Below are 15,561 nucleotides of genomic sequence, written 5' to 3' on the forward strand. Positions count from 1 at the left end.
AAACCCACCGCCGTCTTTCGCTACTCAGGTTAAACACATATAAGTCACTTAGATAACTTAAAAATGTTATTGTTTGGCTTTTTTTAGTATTTTATTTGTTCCTGAGTAAATCGGTTTGGCTGAGATTAAAGTTGTAGTTTTTACACAGCTGAATAAACGTCAAGCAGACAACTGATTATCAGAACTGCGAGATGCTCGAGAATATACTCCGGTGTCCCGTTATATTTTAGATAGCAAGGAGTTTATTAAAGTTCACCGAAACAATCTGCAAATTTCATCAAAATTTAATAAACTATCATCTTGTCTTTATTTTTAGTTAGTACATACCTTAAACACTTAAAGCTGTAAGCTAATGATAGTTATATAAGAGCAGATGCGTGCTGGTGCAATAAGCTGTACGTTTTACGTCCAATGGATGCATGATCTGATTAGTCGACTAATCGCAAAAATAATCGGTGACTAGTCGACTATCAAAATAATCGTTTGTGGCAGCCCTACTCAAATCTATACTTTAAGTGAAATTTGTTGAAGGCATAAAGAAAGTTTAGGTGTTTGGTGTGGGTACTGTGGTGGAGAAGCCTGTAGATGTTTCCCACAGAGCACTGTCCTCATTTTAAAACCTGTTGTGTATGTGTGCATATTTATGCAAAGGCACGTCCAACCTCAGCAGCAGCACTTTAGTTCTCTCGTTTCTTATTTTTTGGTTTTAAAAAAACATATTTAGTTTATTTCACTGACAAACTGTAACAGGAAAGGAGATTTATCACAATAATGGTGATAATAAGTTTTATCCTCTTGTATTTCCTTTGCAATTCCATATTTTTGACTCAGCCTGTCATTTACACCCCATGTGGCTTTTATGCTAGCTGAGATTGGGCTCATTCACGAAGAGCAAACTAAAACAGATCTAAGTGAATGTTCTTGTAAGTGAAGGTCCCCCAAGGGTACTGAGGTTATGCCTCCTTAAATCAGCCCTCTCATCTAGTTCAGTCAGCTCGGTGACTACCGGCCAAAATGAAATGAGATTTATTCCTTTAAAGCTCAGCCTTCCCACTTTGTCACAGGACTAATTTATATCTGCTCCTCTCCTTTGACTCCTTCTTCCTTTCTTCTTCTCAGTTTTCCTGCAATCGATTCTTCTATGCTTATTCCTTGTGTGTGTTCTCTTCTATCGCTCTTTCTCATAAGAGAGCTAGTGTTGCTGCCTTCAACAGTTGCTTCTGGTGTACAGTAATGTTTCGACAGTTTCACATGTTGCTGCAGACAAGCTGGCTCAATAAGATCAACAAATAATCCATCCATCCATCTTCATCCGCTTTGTCCGGTGCCGGGTCGCGGGGGCAGCAGCCTAAGCAAAGAGGCCCAGACCTCCCTCTCCCCAGCCACCTCCTCCAGCTTATCCGGGGGAACACCAAGGCGTTCCCAGGCCAGCCGAGAGATATAATCTCTCCAGCGTGTCCTGGGTCTGCCCCGGGGCCTCCTCCCCAACAAATAATAATAATAATAATAATAATAATAATAATAATAATAATAATAATAAACTTTATTTATAAAGCACACTTAAAAACCAAGGGTATGCCAAGTTGCTTAACAAGTAACATAGAGAACAGGAGCAGGATAATAGAAATAGGACCAAAGCAAGTACTAAGTATGCAAGCAGGTAGCTGTCACTGATACATAGGAAAGCAACAGGTACAGAGCAAACAAGAATTTAAATGAGCATAAAAGTACATGAAATAAAATCATAAAAGAAATATTAACTAGAGGGAAAGGCAAGATTGAATAAGTGGGTTTTTAGTCGTGATTTGAACAGTGCAATGGAATCAGATGCGCGGAGGTCGAGAGGAAGGGTATTCCACAGTACCGGGGCAGCCAGAGCAAACGCACGGTCACCCCGGGACTTCAGCCGAGATCTGGGTTGGGTCAGAAGTAGTTGAGTGAACAAATGCAAATTAGAGCTTCCAGTGATGCCCCAACAGGCAAAGATGCCACCTGCATTTGATGATTCATAGAATCTGGCTTATGGGGCATGTGACCTAAGTGCCAATGCCCATTTATCAGGTGATCTGGTGATATTTTAATGATCCACATTGGTTCAGTCACATGCATAAATGCACAGGTAGGCCTTAACGCCTGTCACAGTCTGGCTGAGGTGACATTACGTGAGTATGTATTGTAAAAAGGACTCAATTGCAGTCCAAAACAGAATGTGAAACGTGGCGTGGACAAAAACAAGCCGTTTATTAAGGCTGGCAAAAATGGATACAAACAAAGGGCATGGGTGAAACTAAACAAAAACCTAAACTGGGTGAACTAAAAGTAAAACATGAAAAAAAAAAACGTAAACATGAAGACTGGCGTTGATACCTGGAGACACAACGTGGATTAGCAGACGACCTGACAAGGAATGACTGAAAACACACGGACTAAATACACACAGGAGGATAATGAGGGAAGTGGAAACACATAGGGAAACAGCTGAAACAAATGAACATAACAAAGTCACAAGGGGAGAATACAACTAATCACATTTGACCTAAGAACACAGGACCTCTTCAAAATAAAACGGGAAACATAATGAAACACAGACATGACTAGATGAACTTGATAACAAAAGACATTCAGACATGAAACACATAAAAGGACAAGGAAGACTTAACACAGGCGTTGAAAACACAAGGGAATCTGATAAACAAACGAACTTAGATAACCTAATGAACTTAAACATAAACCATAAACATTTAAAAAAACAAAACTAAAACTTGAAACGCTGGGTCAAATGACCCAGGATCGTGACAACGCCAAGTCATGTCAACCCTGATTCACAGCACAGAATATTTTTGTAAATAATGCTGCTAACGTGTGGCATATTAGAGTAAATAAGATTAAATAATTTCATTACTGACAGCAAACCGTTGCCTCCTTGCATCTGAACACATTCTTTATCACACAAATATGGGATTAAAGTAACCGTGATCGTCTTTCCTCTCTCAAGCTTTAAAGTCGTCACATTCATCAGAATCATCAGAATCAGAATACTTTCATAGTCCCTAAAAAAATTGTGTTACTTTATTGTTAAGTACTGGCACCTGTCTGCTAATAGTGTTAGTTTTGTCAGTTAATAATATTAAATGAGCTGTTACATTTGAACAAGTAAAACAGCATCAGCCATTTCCTTATAACATCCATCCACCCATTCATCCATTCCTTTATCATCCATCCAACCACCTGTCCATCCATCCATCCCCAATGTTTGTGTTTGTTGTAATTTAGCTCCTGTAGAGGTGTGCTTGAGTGCAGTGACCTTTTCCCTTGGAACAGGGTGGCATTTATTTCACCAGGACACAGCTGGCTGTTCATGAATATATACAAGCAAACAAACACACACACACACACACACAAAACAAAAAACAAAACACGGTTTCAGTCCTGAGGTGGAACATGACCATTCTGATATGAAGTGGGAGTGTGTTGAGGTGGTCGTGTAAGGACATTAGTCTAAAAATAAAAACCCTGCAGAATCTGAGGCTTAGAAAAAAAAGAGTGTACGATGGGGTGAGTATGTATGGAGAAGATCGGATAAATATGGAGGAGCAAGGTTATGAAGCGCTTTGAAAGTGAGAAGTAGGATCTTGAGGTGAATTGGAAGCCTATGGAGCTGTTTAAGAACAGGTGTTATATGTTCAGTGGATCTAGTTATGGAAATAATACGAGCAGCTGTATTTTGAACTAATTGCAATTTATGGATGGATTTATGAGGTTGACCATAGAGAAGAGAATTACAGTAATCTAAACGAGATGTGACAAGAGCATTGACAAGTATGGTAGTACTGTTTGGAGTGAGTGAGGGACGAAGGCGGTTAATATTACGGAGATGAAAGTAGGAAGACCGAGTGATATTATTTATATGTGCTGTGAAGGACAGAGTGCTATCGGGGATGACACCAAGACTCTTAACCTGAGGGGAAGGTGTGACAACAGAGTTATCAATGGATAATGAAAGACTTGTGGTTGGGACTATATTCAGTTTTGATAAAATGAATTCTGTTTTATTGCCATTAAGTTTAAGAAAGTTGTGAGTAAACCAGACCTTGATTTCACTTAAACAGTCAGAAATGGATCTGGGTGGGAGAGTAGCTGTGTGTTTGGGGGACAGGTAGAGCTGGGTGTCATCTGCGTGGCAGTGAAACTGGATGCTATGCTTCCTGAAAATATTACCTAGGGGTAGTAGATAGATGATAAAAAGTTAAGGACCCAGGACAGAGCCTTGGGGTACACCGGAATTAACTGGAGTAGACCATGATCTGTGAGTGAGTAATTAAACAAACTGTGAGCGGCCAGAGAGATAAGAGGTAAACCAGGCGAGTACTGTACCATTGATACCAATAGATGCTAATCTGTGAAGAAGGATGCAGTGGGAGATAGTGTCAAAAGCTGCTGTGAGGTCAAGGAGAATGAGGATGGAGATAAGTCCAGAGTCAGCTGCAAGCAGAAGATCATTGGTGATTTTTACTAGGGCTGTTTCTGTACTGTGACTTGAATGGAAGCCGGACTGAAACTGTTCGCACAAGTTATTTCCAGTGAGATGACGATGAACCTGTGCAGCTAGATATCTTTTCCAGAATTTTTGCTAAGAAAGGGAGATTTGAAATTGGCCTGAAATTATTTAGATTGGAGGGATCTGAACCATTCTTTTTCAGTATGGGTGTTATTATTGCAGTTTTAAGAGAATAAGGAACAGAACCAGATATAAGAGAGGAGTGTATGATATTAGTAATCAGTGGGGCAAGAGACGGGAATGAGAGTTTGACAAGATTAGTCGGCAGTGGATCAAGTTTACACGATGATGACTTTAACTTAGTAATTATGGAAGTTAGCTGAATTATTGTGGGAAGTTCAAAATTGGATAGAGAGGATGACAGTTGAGAAGGGCAAAAAATGCAGATAGAACAATTGACCATATCACAGGACGAGGACAGTTGTTGATAAAGATGTTGTTGGTAAAGTTGTTGCAAACTGCAGCAGAGTGTGTATGTATTTCAAAGGTATCTGGGGGTTTAACAATATTATGTAATGTAGAAAACAAAGTGTGTGTTCCCTTTAGCGGATTCAATAACAGAGGGGTAGTAGGCAGATTTAGCATGATGAATAGCTTCTTTATAATGTTGTATATGACTGAGACACATGTCCTTATGAATAGTAAGTCCTGTTTTCCTGGAGAGACGTTCCAGGTGGCGTCCAGTAGCTTTAAGTTGGCGAAGTTCGGATGAATACCATGGGGCAGAGCGAGAGTTCAAGTTTTCAAGTTTTTTGGGGGAGCCAAGGTATCTAAGAGGTTGATAAGTTCATTGTTATAGTGAGATAGCAGGTCGTCTATGGAAGCTGAGGCATCAATGGTAGGTAAATTATTAATGCCATGGCAAAGAGCTGATAGAGCAATGCCCCTAATATATTTTTTTATAGTGGGAGACTAACGCTGAATAAAACTATTTGAAAAATGTTTGTTTTTATTTTATTTTAATAAGAAAAGACTCTGCTACATTTAAATATTAACACTTCATCATTTTTGGCATTTGGAACATCAGTGGAGAAAACATTGTGAGCACAGTGTTCATTTCATATGTTTTGTATGGAGTTTTGGTCTTTAGGGTGAAGCACACAAAAGCAAAACATAATCTCCATGACACTAGCTGGCAGCAGTAACCTATTAACTACACGCTGGCTTTAAATGAGGTGAGGAACTCTCGTGCCATTAACATACAAACACAGAAATATGGAAATAAACAGGAGAAAGGGAATAAAAAAGTGAAAAGAAATGTACATTTTTTTTTACTAAAGTCATATTTGTCTTTCCTACTGTGGATCAGGCACGTTTTAGCTAGTCGATATTGTGAAGAACCCCCACTTTATTACACCAAAGCACCAAGACCAAGTTATATTGCCTGAAAAGTTTCCCAGTGAACGTTCCTCCATCGATTAAACTTTTTACTCTCAGATATTAATCTGGACTAAAATATGAGAACATGAACGCATACGTGTATGGCTGCAGATTTTAGAGTGAAAATCATCCATAGAGGCCAAAACCATATTTATTTCTACTGTAAAGCTGGAAATGGGGGGCACTGTGGGGACTGGCCCTCTTAATGGAGCCAGCTTCAGTTCAGATACTGATGTCCACAGAACAGGTGCCTTCAGCAGTGGACATTGTGGACAGTCTGACCACGGTCTACACAATATGTCTACCAGCATCTTTCTATCATAAGGCTTTCAGAGGTTTGTTCTACTGAAGCTCTTCTGTGGGCTCAGGCTGCATGGATTGGACTTCTTTCCTGCTGTGGGTAAGTGAGTTACTTGACCCTGTCTACGACAAGGTTTCCATCACTGCAGTCACTGCAGTTTTGTCTATTTACCATTTGCTCAGATTCTTACACTGCCTAGTTTTTCCTGTTTCTGATGCGTCAGCTTCCAGAACCTTTTTTTCCTCAAGTCTTCAGTGAAGATTTATCCCATAAATTCAAAGAAAAAAATCCTGAAACTTCAACATTAAAAAACTAAACTAAAAAGAAACACAATGAAACAGATGTGACACTCTTATAACTTAATTCTTAAACAATTTTAAATAGTAGTTTCCAAGCTTGGTGGAAACATTTTTTGTAAAAAGACTTATTTTTCCTTTGAAAAGAAAACCATCAACACGTAGACGACAGTGCACATTTATTCTGTGATGTATTTTCTGAGCCTTTGGAAAGCTTTGTGAATTCTCCACATGTGGACATGATTGAGGCCTGGTTCCGGTTTATGCTTTATCTGCACAAACACAGAGAAAAATGTCATTTAATTTAGGTGTGTGCAGTAAAACACAACACATGGAAGCAAACTTTGTCTAATCCAGCCTCACACACTCTCAGGCTGAGCCTCACTAATGTCATTACTTGTGGGAGACCTCCTGAACGTTTCATTGGTGCAGACTGAGGTATAGATTTCAGCTGCAGGCCTCAGTTTGTATTTACTGGTTATTTAATTACAAATCACATTCATCAGAGTTTCCATGTGTTGGATTAATCAGTCCAGGGCAGCGTGATCGATCCACACACAGGCTGGGAACAAAACTCTGCACAAACACATGAGCGAGAGAGAGATGCTCTGTATTTTTAACTCAAATATCATGAAATAGTACATGCATCAAATTTTAATCCTCAGATTAAATGATTGCACGCATGTCCAACACTTACTGTACCCCTCAAAACAAAGAGCTTGGATCTGAGCAGGACTATTTTTTATCAGAAATCTGGGTTCTTTGGACTGGCAAAAATATCAAGCAAGTTTTCACAGAACAATATGTGACTTTTCATTTTAAGGTGGAACATTATTAGCTATGTGGATATTTGAAATTTGTCATTAACCCCAGTGATAAGATGTGATCTCTGAGTCTCTCTGTTGCCCATGTTTTGTCTCTGCCATCAGTTCGTTCATTTTATTCCTAATATGGACTCCGTGCCTTTTTTGTGTTCTGGAGGTTATCAAACATGCGAATGTCTCGCCGTTTCTCATAAAGAAGCTCAAATAAAAGATGTTCAGATATTCTCTGAGAGATCAGCGTGAACCGGTCCTGACCACGCAGGTCGCGCTCCTCCTCTCATTTCCTGTGCAGGCTTGATGAAGATAAGGATACAGTAATGACAGGAAGCCAGCGGGCATGGCGATCGGTCGATTAGACTCCGCAAAAAGAAGCTCCCAGTTGGAAATGTGGAATTCTGACAAAGGGTTAAACAACTACCCTGTCATGCTGCCCGAATATCTGATCGATGTGGCAAATCCAGACACTCATGTGAATTATGAAGGCCTAATTTGGTAACGAGGGTAATCCATTATTAAAATGAGCTTCATTTTTCAAATCTCCCCACCCCTGACAAATTAACCAACAGCACTGCCATCCATCTGACTGGCCGGAGGAGTCAGTGGGGCATAGCTTGTCTTTTATTTATTAATTAATTAATTTTATCATCTGTTCTCTTTTAAATGAAAAGTTTGGTCAGAGTTTCCGTTACAGTGAAGTTCAGTGAGTAAACAATGATAACTGAGCATGAGAACTTTGTGTTTCTATATTTCATGGTTTTAAAACACTGAAAAACTGAAAAATCAGCTTGTCAGTGTATCATCAAAACACATTTGAATGGGATATTTGAGTCTTTAAAATGTCTTTACTCATTCTACATACAAACCCTTCTGCTTCTCAGAGCAGGTTGATGTCTAACCACACTTTTTTAGGCTGTGGCTGCGATGGCTCTTTGTCTCTAATTGCTGCTGGTACCAAGACTGTCTTAGTACCCATTGCATTGGGCATTGCATTTAAATGCACTGGAGAAGCATTTTTTCAACATGGAGTCAACATAATAAATGAGTGAAATGAAATTAAACAAGTGAAAACAAAGCGAATGAAAGTCTGAAACACAGACGTCGACTGTCCTGCGAACTGGCTTCTTATAATTCTACCAAATGCATACAGAACTACAATGCAACACAAAACAAACAAAATTATTTTAACATGATTTTTATATAACAAATTAAATGACTAAAGCTCTGCTGTGCTTTTAGGTTAACCCATAATCTTTTCTGCAAAAGATGTATTATCCATCATAAATTTGATAGTGTATGTTGCAAGTGACCACCATATCTGGACGCTGCTGGTTGTCCAAATTTAGATCTCTGATGTCGTATCATTCAGTTTCTATTCATTTTTTATGTATTTAAATAATTACTCTATAAATAATTGGATGTATTCTTTCCTCTAACAATGAAATGTTTTATTTTTGTGCTACTAGGTGTAACACAAACCCAGACCAGGATCAGTTTCCTTCCAGTGAAAGTCGTAGTTGCTCACCAAGTATTCCAGAGTCTGACAAATCTTTTTAAAAGGCTTTTTCAGTCAGATTTACCTGATTTGCAAATGGATCTCTTTGAAATTCTTTTTTTCCTGGATTCAACCTGAAAATGTTGCAGGATGATGGTTATTGAAAATGCCTTGCTCTTCGTTTTTTAGGATTTCATATTTTTTATTTTTCAGGATTAAGGCCAGGTGCTTAAAAGAGGGTTCGATTATCAGGACAGAGTTTGAGGAATCAGAGTATTTTGTAAAGTTTAGCACTTAGTTTGACATGACGGTTCCTAATGATTATTAAGTAGAGCCGCTTGATGATGATTTTTAGGTCTACTGATCTATTTAGAGAAACATATATTTTCAGTAGAGCAGGTTTCCGTATGTTTCCTGGAGAAAAAAGAAGTTTTACTGGAGTTGCTTTATGGAAAAATGTCTTTTACTCTAATTTTAGCTTGCCGTCAACATTAGTTATTCTCCAGATAGCCTCAAAAACCCTTTTTATTTATTTATTTAATAAAGACCAAAAAAAGATATTGATCTATTTACAGCAAAACAAAAGAAAATCTGTCAACCATTTCTGTACAGGACAAGTTATTGTTGTTCATTCTCACATCCTTGAGTGTGTGTGATGCCCAGTTATTTTCACCAGGAGCAATAATTTTGGTTTTTCTTTTGCTCTTAGTTAATTTATGGTTAATTTTTATGCCTTATAAAATTCTCCCACCACACAGAACAAATCATTGTTCCAGTTGGGCAGAGGGCTGCAGAGGCACTTAAAGATAAAAATGACAAATACTGCAGAAAATACAACAAAGACATCTACTCTCCATTTCATTTCAGTTTCCATTTCAGCCTCTTCTGAGGTTTTCATTCCCAGCTGCTAATTACTCCTTGTAAAAGCTCTCTGCTTGTAATGACGAGCATCTCTCTCTCTGCTGTTATCTGTCCACATACAGCTGAGACATTTATCCACTTCATTCCTTAATCAGCTTCAGCCAAATCTATTAAATCAATCAAATCTTATCTGCAGAGACTCTCTGCTGTCCATTGTTTGCCTTTTGGGTAGCTAGTTTATGCTGATGAAGCCGTGCTGCAACCATCACGCTCCATATCTCTGCCCCTTCCAACCCAGAGCTTTTGTAGGTTACAGCTCCTGTGGCACAAAGACTTGAGTCTGGGAAATAGTGAAGTAATGAGTGATTGAATGCACATTGCAAGGACTGAGGGCGTTAGAGCACTTAGCCTCAAACTACCTATCTTTGTCTGCAGAGGAAATCTGTGAGCTTGCCTCTAATGGATTGTTGGAGGTGGTGAAGGTGGAGCAGGGAGATGGATGAGAAGCAAAGGAAAGGAAAGGACTGCAGTGACGGTAATGGAACGACAGACTAAAACGCAGAGAGAGAAATGAGCAAAATACAAGAGTCGGGCTAAATGCATTCTTTGAAGTGGTTAAAAGGGCAAAGGCCTCTCTGGGAAATTATTTTAACGATCCCGCGAGGCTGCGGAGATGATGATGAGGAAGACAAAGAGAGCATCCTTGACACAGATTATATTCACCATGCACAGTCTTATCAAAACACCTTAAACTTTTAATCGTGCTAATGGTGGCAGGTGGAAACATCACTTGGCTGTTCCTGCATTTGATCCAGAAAGGTAGTCATAGTTAGTTTGACTTGAAAGACTGTGATTAAGAAACTATAACCATAAAACATCATTATTAGACTCAGCTGTACTTTGTGTTTATTGACACTTACCATTGAGTTGGTGAACATATTTTCTGGTAAACAGCTTCAAGTAAGTGTTGTAACCCATGTTGCATGGATACAGATAACTGTCAGCGAATGAGCCTACTGAACACATTGGGAGCAAAAAACAATAAAAGAACTTCACTCTGTTCCATCAGTACTATAAAAAATCACAATGAGACATGAAATGTCCGGTGCTTGGACATCACCTCAAAAATAATCTGAAGCGAGAATACAGCTGCATACTGTTTTTTTAAATAACTGGAGCTCTGCTGCATAACAGATTGTCCTTTTGCAAATGAACAAAGAAGCAAACCTCATGCGATAAATACTCTGTTTAAAGGATCTGAAAACTACTGAGCTATTTCTAAGGTGAAGGCAAAAACCAAGGTCGTCTGATTCATGAGCTGTACATGCTCACACATGGTGTAACTGAGTGTTTTATCACAATGAAAGCTCCACAGCACACACTCTGACCTTAACCCACCTCCTCAGCAAGTTACAGGGAACATTTCACAGCCTGCCCCTCCCACCAGCTGAGCGCTAATTTGTCATCTGCAGGTTTGCTGCCACCACACAGCGCTGCAGGGCAATTAGGGCCACTGCATGAGTCTGCTGAGGAGCAACAGGAGCAGCTGCCCCTAGGCTCACAAACCCAGGAGAGAACCACAGAGTCTTTAAAGCCACGTTTCTTCTGAGTAATTTACTCAGAATTGGTCTCTTTAGACTCTTGTGCAAGAGAGGTACTAACTCGGGTTTTTACTGCATTATAACAATAAATAACTGCAATATATCTGTGATAGATTATAGAGTTTGTAATTGATGATGATGGATAAAATCAATATTTAATGACCCCATCTGCTTCCAAACAGGCCACTTACAGACCTTGTAGATTGTATTTGTATTTATGAACATATCGAGGACCGCAAGAAGACTATGTTCCAATGATTAACCTGAGCAGCCTGAGCAGTAAGACATATTCAGCTTGTGAGGCTTAAGAAAGGCACTAGGCTGGAAAACCAGGCTGCCAGCCAGACTGTCCTCTCACCAGTCCCTGAGAGGCAGATCGATACTCAGATGAAGTTTTCTCTCTGCTGGACAATCCATAATTTGTACACTCTCAGGTGGTCCTGTATTTACTATCGATCAGACGGAGGTAACAACAGCAATATCGATAGACCGGAGGGAGTGGCTTTCACATCTGAAAGGCAACTCCAGTGACAAATGTAAGTAAGAGTGAGTGTGTGGGAAACGTATCCAAGAATGTGGAGGAGGCAGATTAAAGACTTCCTTCAGTGGTTTAAGTTTTAATCTCTTTATGATATAAACCAAAAAATGTATTTGTAACACAGAAAATGCCAATGAATGAATCTGAATGAATCAATGTTTTCAGAAAAAAAAATTGTTTACTGCTCTGGGAACTTCTCAGCTTGCTTTAGTTTTTTAGATTTCTGAGAATTGATTGTATCTGACTGTAACCGTCACCGATAACACCACTCTACTATTGTAAGTGTTAACCTTAGACTTTTAATGAAAAGCATGCAAGGTTCCGACCCTGTACTGGGATGTGTACCTAATTATTCTGTAATCAGAGGTTGTTAGCATTTTTGTTTGATAAATGATGTTAAATATTTGATTTGATTTCATTCAGATTTTTTTCTAATTGATCAATATTTTCATTTGTAAGTATAAAAAGGCCCAAAGTCTATCTCCTTCATAATAATAAAGTCTCATTTTTTCACCACACGCTGTGCCCAGAAACTTTGAAAACTTACGTTCAGTCTGAATTATGTTTAGTAGCAGAATGCGGAGGTACAGATAGAGATAACAGATGGCCACAGCAGATGGAAGAATGTGTCTTCCTCTGTCTCAGTGTTTCTTTGAAGCTCTTCCAGCTGGCTGTTCTTCTTCCGTCTTGTTTCCAACGGACCTTGAAGCTCCTGGGTGAACCTGTTCACCACCTAATCCTCAGAAATGCAAACACACAGTATTTTAATAGTTGACTAAAAAAAAAAGTGTTTTGTTTTTACTATATTTATTATTTTATCGTATTTATTATTATTACTGTATCTCTTATATTTCTATTGTTCAGCACTTTGGTCAGCCTTGTGTGTTTTTAAAGTGCTATGTAAATAAACTATGATGATGATGATGATGATGATAACCATGACAGAAGCAGGTGTCAGGTACATGTTATCTTTTGAATCGGTCTGCGTCATAGCAGCCACAAATGTATTATTAGACTTCTTCTTAAGTGAAATTATTGCTGCAACTTATTTTTCTTTTTCTTATTTGTTCGGTTTTGGAAACATTTAACATCTGGATTTAAAAAAATAATAACGATGAAGGAACTTACAGTATTTCTATGTTTTCTGTCCAGGGGCCACCAAAGACATGGGTAAGATGTTAGGCGGGGAGGAGGAGAAGGACCCGGATGCAGCCAAGAAGGAGGAGGAGCGACAGGAGGCGCTGAGGCAGCAGGAGGAGGAGAGGAAGGCAAAACACGCCCGCATGGAGGCAGAGAGGGAAAAAGTACGGCAGACCATCAGGGACAAGGTTAGTGTTGGGGTCGTTACACATTACTTGTTACTTTTCTCAAAAGTAATGCACAAGCTGGAGAAACTGCTACACTACTGTATGCTACTTGAGCTGCAACACACAGAAATTACTTAGTTACCAGCTAACAATATAAACCTGAGGCTACAGTCCAGCACGCCAACACACCCGAGCCTAATGAGGACGCACATGCAATTTTTGTGTTAGAGTTTAAATGTGAACACAACAACACAAAGAAAAGTTCAAAGAGATGATTCCACTTTAGAAACACAGACTTGTTTGATACTTTTCTTTCTGTCACAGTCAGCTTCCGACTCCTTGGACAGAGGAGGAGGACCCAAACGCAGACACGCAAAATGAAAACTTGATTCTTAACCAAAAGTTAGCTGTTTATTGTGGCTGAAGTACGAAACAAAAGGCAAAACCAATTCAACGCTAAACAAAAACCTATACTGGGAGGACTGGAAAGAAAAGAAGAAATTTTGTATCGCTACGTGTTACTTTACTGCGTTCCTGAAAAACGTAATGTTATTACAGTAGCGCATTACTTTGTAACATGTTACACCCCAGACTGGCACTGATGCTGCATGTCATTTTAGGTCTGATTACAGAGGTGGGTCTCACTCGTCATTTAATGACCCTTTATTTTTTCCCTGCACATCACCGGTGTTCCTCCTTCGTCCAGTATGGGTTAAAAAAGAAGGAAGAGAAGGAGGCAGAGGAAAAAGCGGCCATGGAGCAAGCCTGCGAGGGATCGCTGACACGCCCGAAGAAAGCGATTCCGCGAGGCTGCGGAGATGATGATGAGGAAGACGAAGAGAGCATCCTTGACACCGTCCTCAAGTTTCTGCCTGGACCTCTACAGGACATGTTCAAGAAGTAAAACTAAAAAACACAAAACAAATCAAATGAACCCTAAAATCAGGGTCCGGTCTGGCATGGGTGAGGCTGCGGGGCAGAGGGAGGAAGGGTTCTTTGGGTTAACTGAAAAGAGACTGAGGAAATTATTTGTTGGGCTTTGAGTGTAGATTCGGGGCATGTTGAGGTTCTTGGGATCACAATGAATTTGGGGAAGGGGGGGGGGGGGGGGGGGATGTCCTCGTCAAACTGTTAGAGGCTACACACTGCCTTTGTAGAGAACTTTTACTTTGCTTTTTCTACTCTTTGATGACAGTGTCATTCTTCCTCTTTTCTTTACCGCAGTAGTTGTAAAACTTTCACATTTCTTACACCTGAGTTGTTTTGCACTTGTTCACGCCCATTAAGAACAGACGGAGCATGGCCATCGTGGAGAACAGCATTGGACGACAGTGGATTCGTGTCTGCTTACTTTTGTGTTTAAATGGCACTTCCACCGCGTTTTCCAGTTGATGGAGCATGTTCTGTTTAAATCAATGGGTGTTTTCGACTTTTACAAACCTCGTGTAGACCTTTATAGTACAAGAAATCAACATTTGAGTTTTTAGGACACGTGCCTTCATATCATCTCCTCTAGCAAAGGAATTGTAAATGAGGGTTTCATTTTGAGTCAACGCTGTTGGTAGCATGTAGGCACTCGTTCAAAGATACAAGACTGGACAATTTTGGAATAACGTATTTGATATTAGGATTTCTAGTGGGCATATATGGTTGATGATGGTGCCAATGTTCAAAGCATCCAAATTTGTGGAAATGCCAGAATAATTGCAAAACATTAAAATATGATTTGTAATTCCTTTTAAGATCAAAAGCTTCCAAAAAAAAAAACGGTCTGCGAAAAATAGGATAAAAAAAGAGATCCCTTCTGCTTCCACCTCTAGTTTTACAAGAGCTTTTCTAATCTGGTCAGCTGATTAGACTGCGACTACGTTTTGACAGAAGAGAAACTTTACAGCTTAAACATTTTAAAAACTCATGTCAACGTGTGAATTTTCATTCATCATAAGCTAACAGACCAAGTTGTCATCATTTAGGTGGTGTGGGTGCCATAGACAATCAGAGCATTGACCAATGGGATACTGGGGGTTGCTGGTACATGCTTTCATCTCCACTAGCAACGGGTTGATTTGGTTACTAAGCACTTGATTAACTTATTGGTGTTTTTCACACTTTCATTAACGTGCTGAAATTGAAATTGACTTCACATCCCACCTGAGCTAACCTTTTCCTTCATCTTTTAATGTACAAATCTACCTTGACTGTCACTCATCGACATCCAGACCAAAGAAATGCTGGTAAGACCTTATTTCTTTCGTCATAAACAAAGACATGCATGTGTAACTTTTATTTTCAATCAAACGTGCCAGGCCTGCAGAAGACACACAGCAAGCTCGTTCAGCGCGTGCATGCATCCCAGGGACCGCCGCTAAGCTAAAACCGATGCTCTGTTTCTTCCTCAAAGGT

At 39.5% G+C, this 15,561-nt stretch overlaps 1 protein-coding gene across 2 annotated transcripts in view; it reads left to right on the forward strand.

Moving 5' to 3' along the window:
* The window catches only part of cplx2b (complexin 2b), a 54,981-nt gene extending 40,736 nt beyond the window's left edge, over window positions 1-14,245 (forward strand). For both annotated transcript variants that reach the window (XM_086262434.1, XM_086262440.1), the window contains exons 3-4: window positions 13,004-13,179; window positions 13,865-14,245. In XM_086262434.1, coding sequence (XP_086118560.1) covers window positions 13,004-13,179; window positions 13,865-14,062 — 374 coding nt within the window. In that variant the 3' untranslated portion in view covers window positions 14,063-14,245. The remainder of the gene's footprint in view (window positions 1-13,003; window positions 13,180-13,864) is intronic.
* Window positions 14,246-15,561: the final 1,316 nt, after the last annotated feature.

The sequence above is a fragment of the Aulonocara sp. 'chitande type north' Nkhata Bay genome, linkage group LG2 (assembly GCF_057382095.1).
Source record: "Aulonocara sp. 'chitande type north' Nkhata Bay isolate Kocher_YH1m ecotype deep benthic linkage group LG2, A_spYH_male_GT1.1, whole genome shotgun sequence".
NCBI lineage: Eukaryota > Metazoa > Chordata > Actinopteri > Cichliformes > Cichlidae > Aulonocara > Aulonocara sp. 'chitande type north' Nkhata Bay.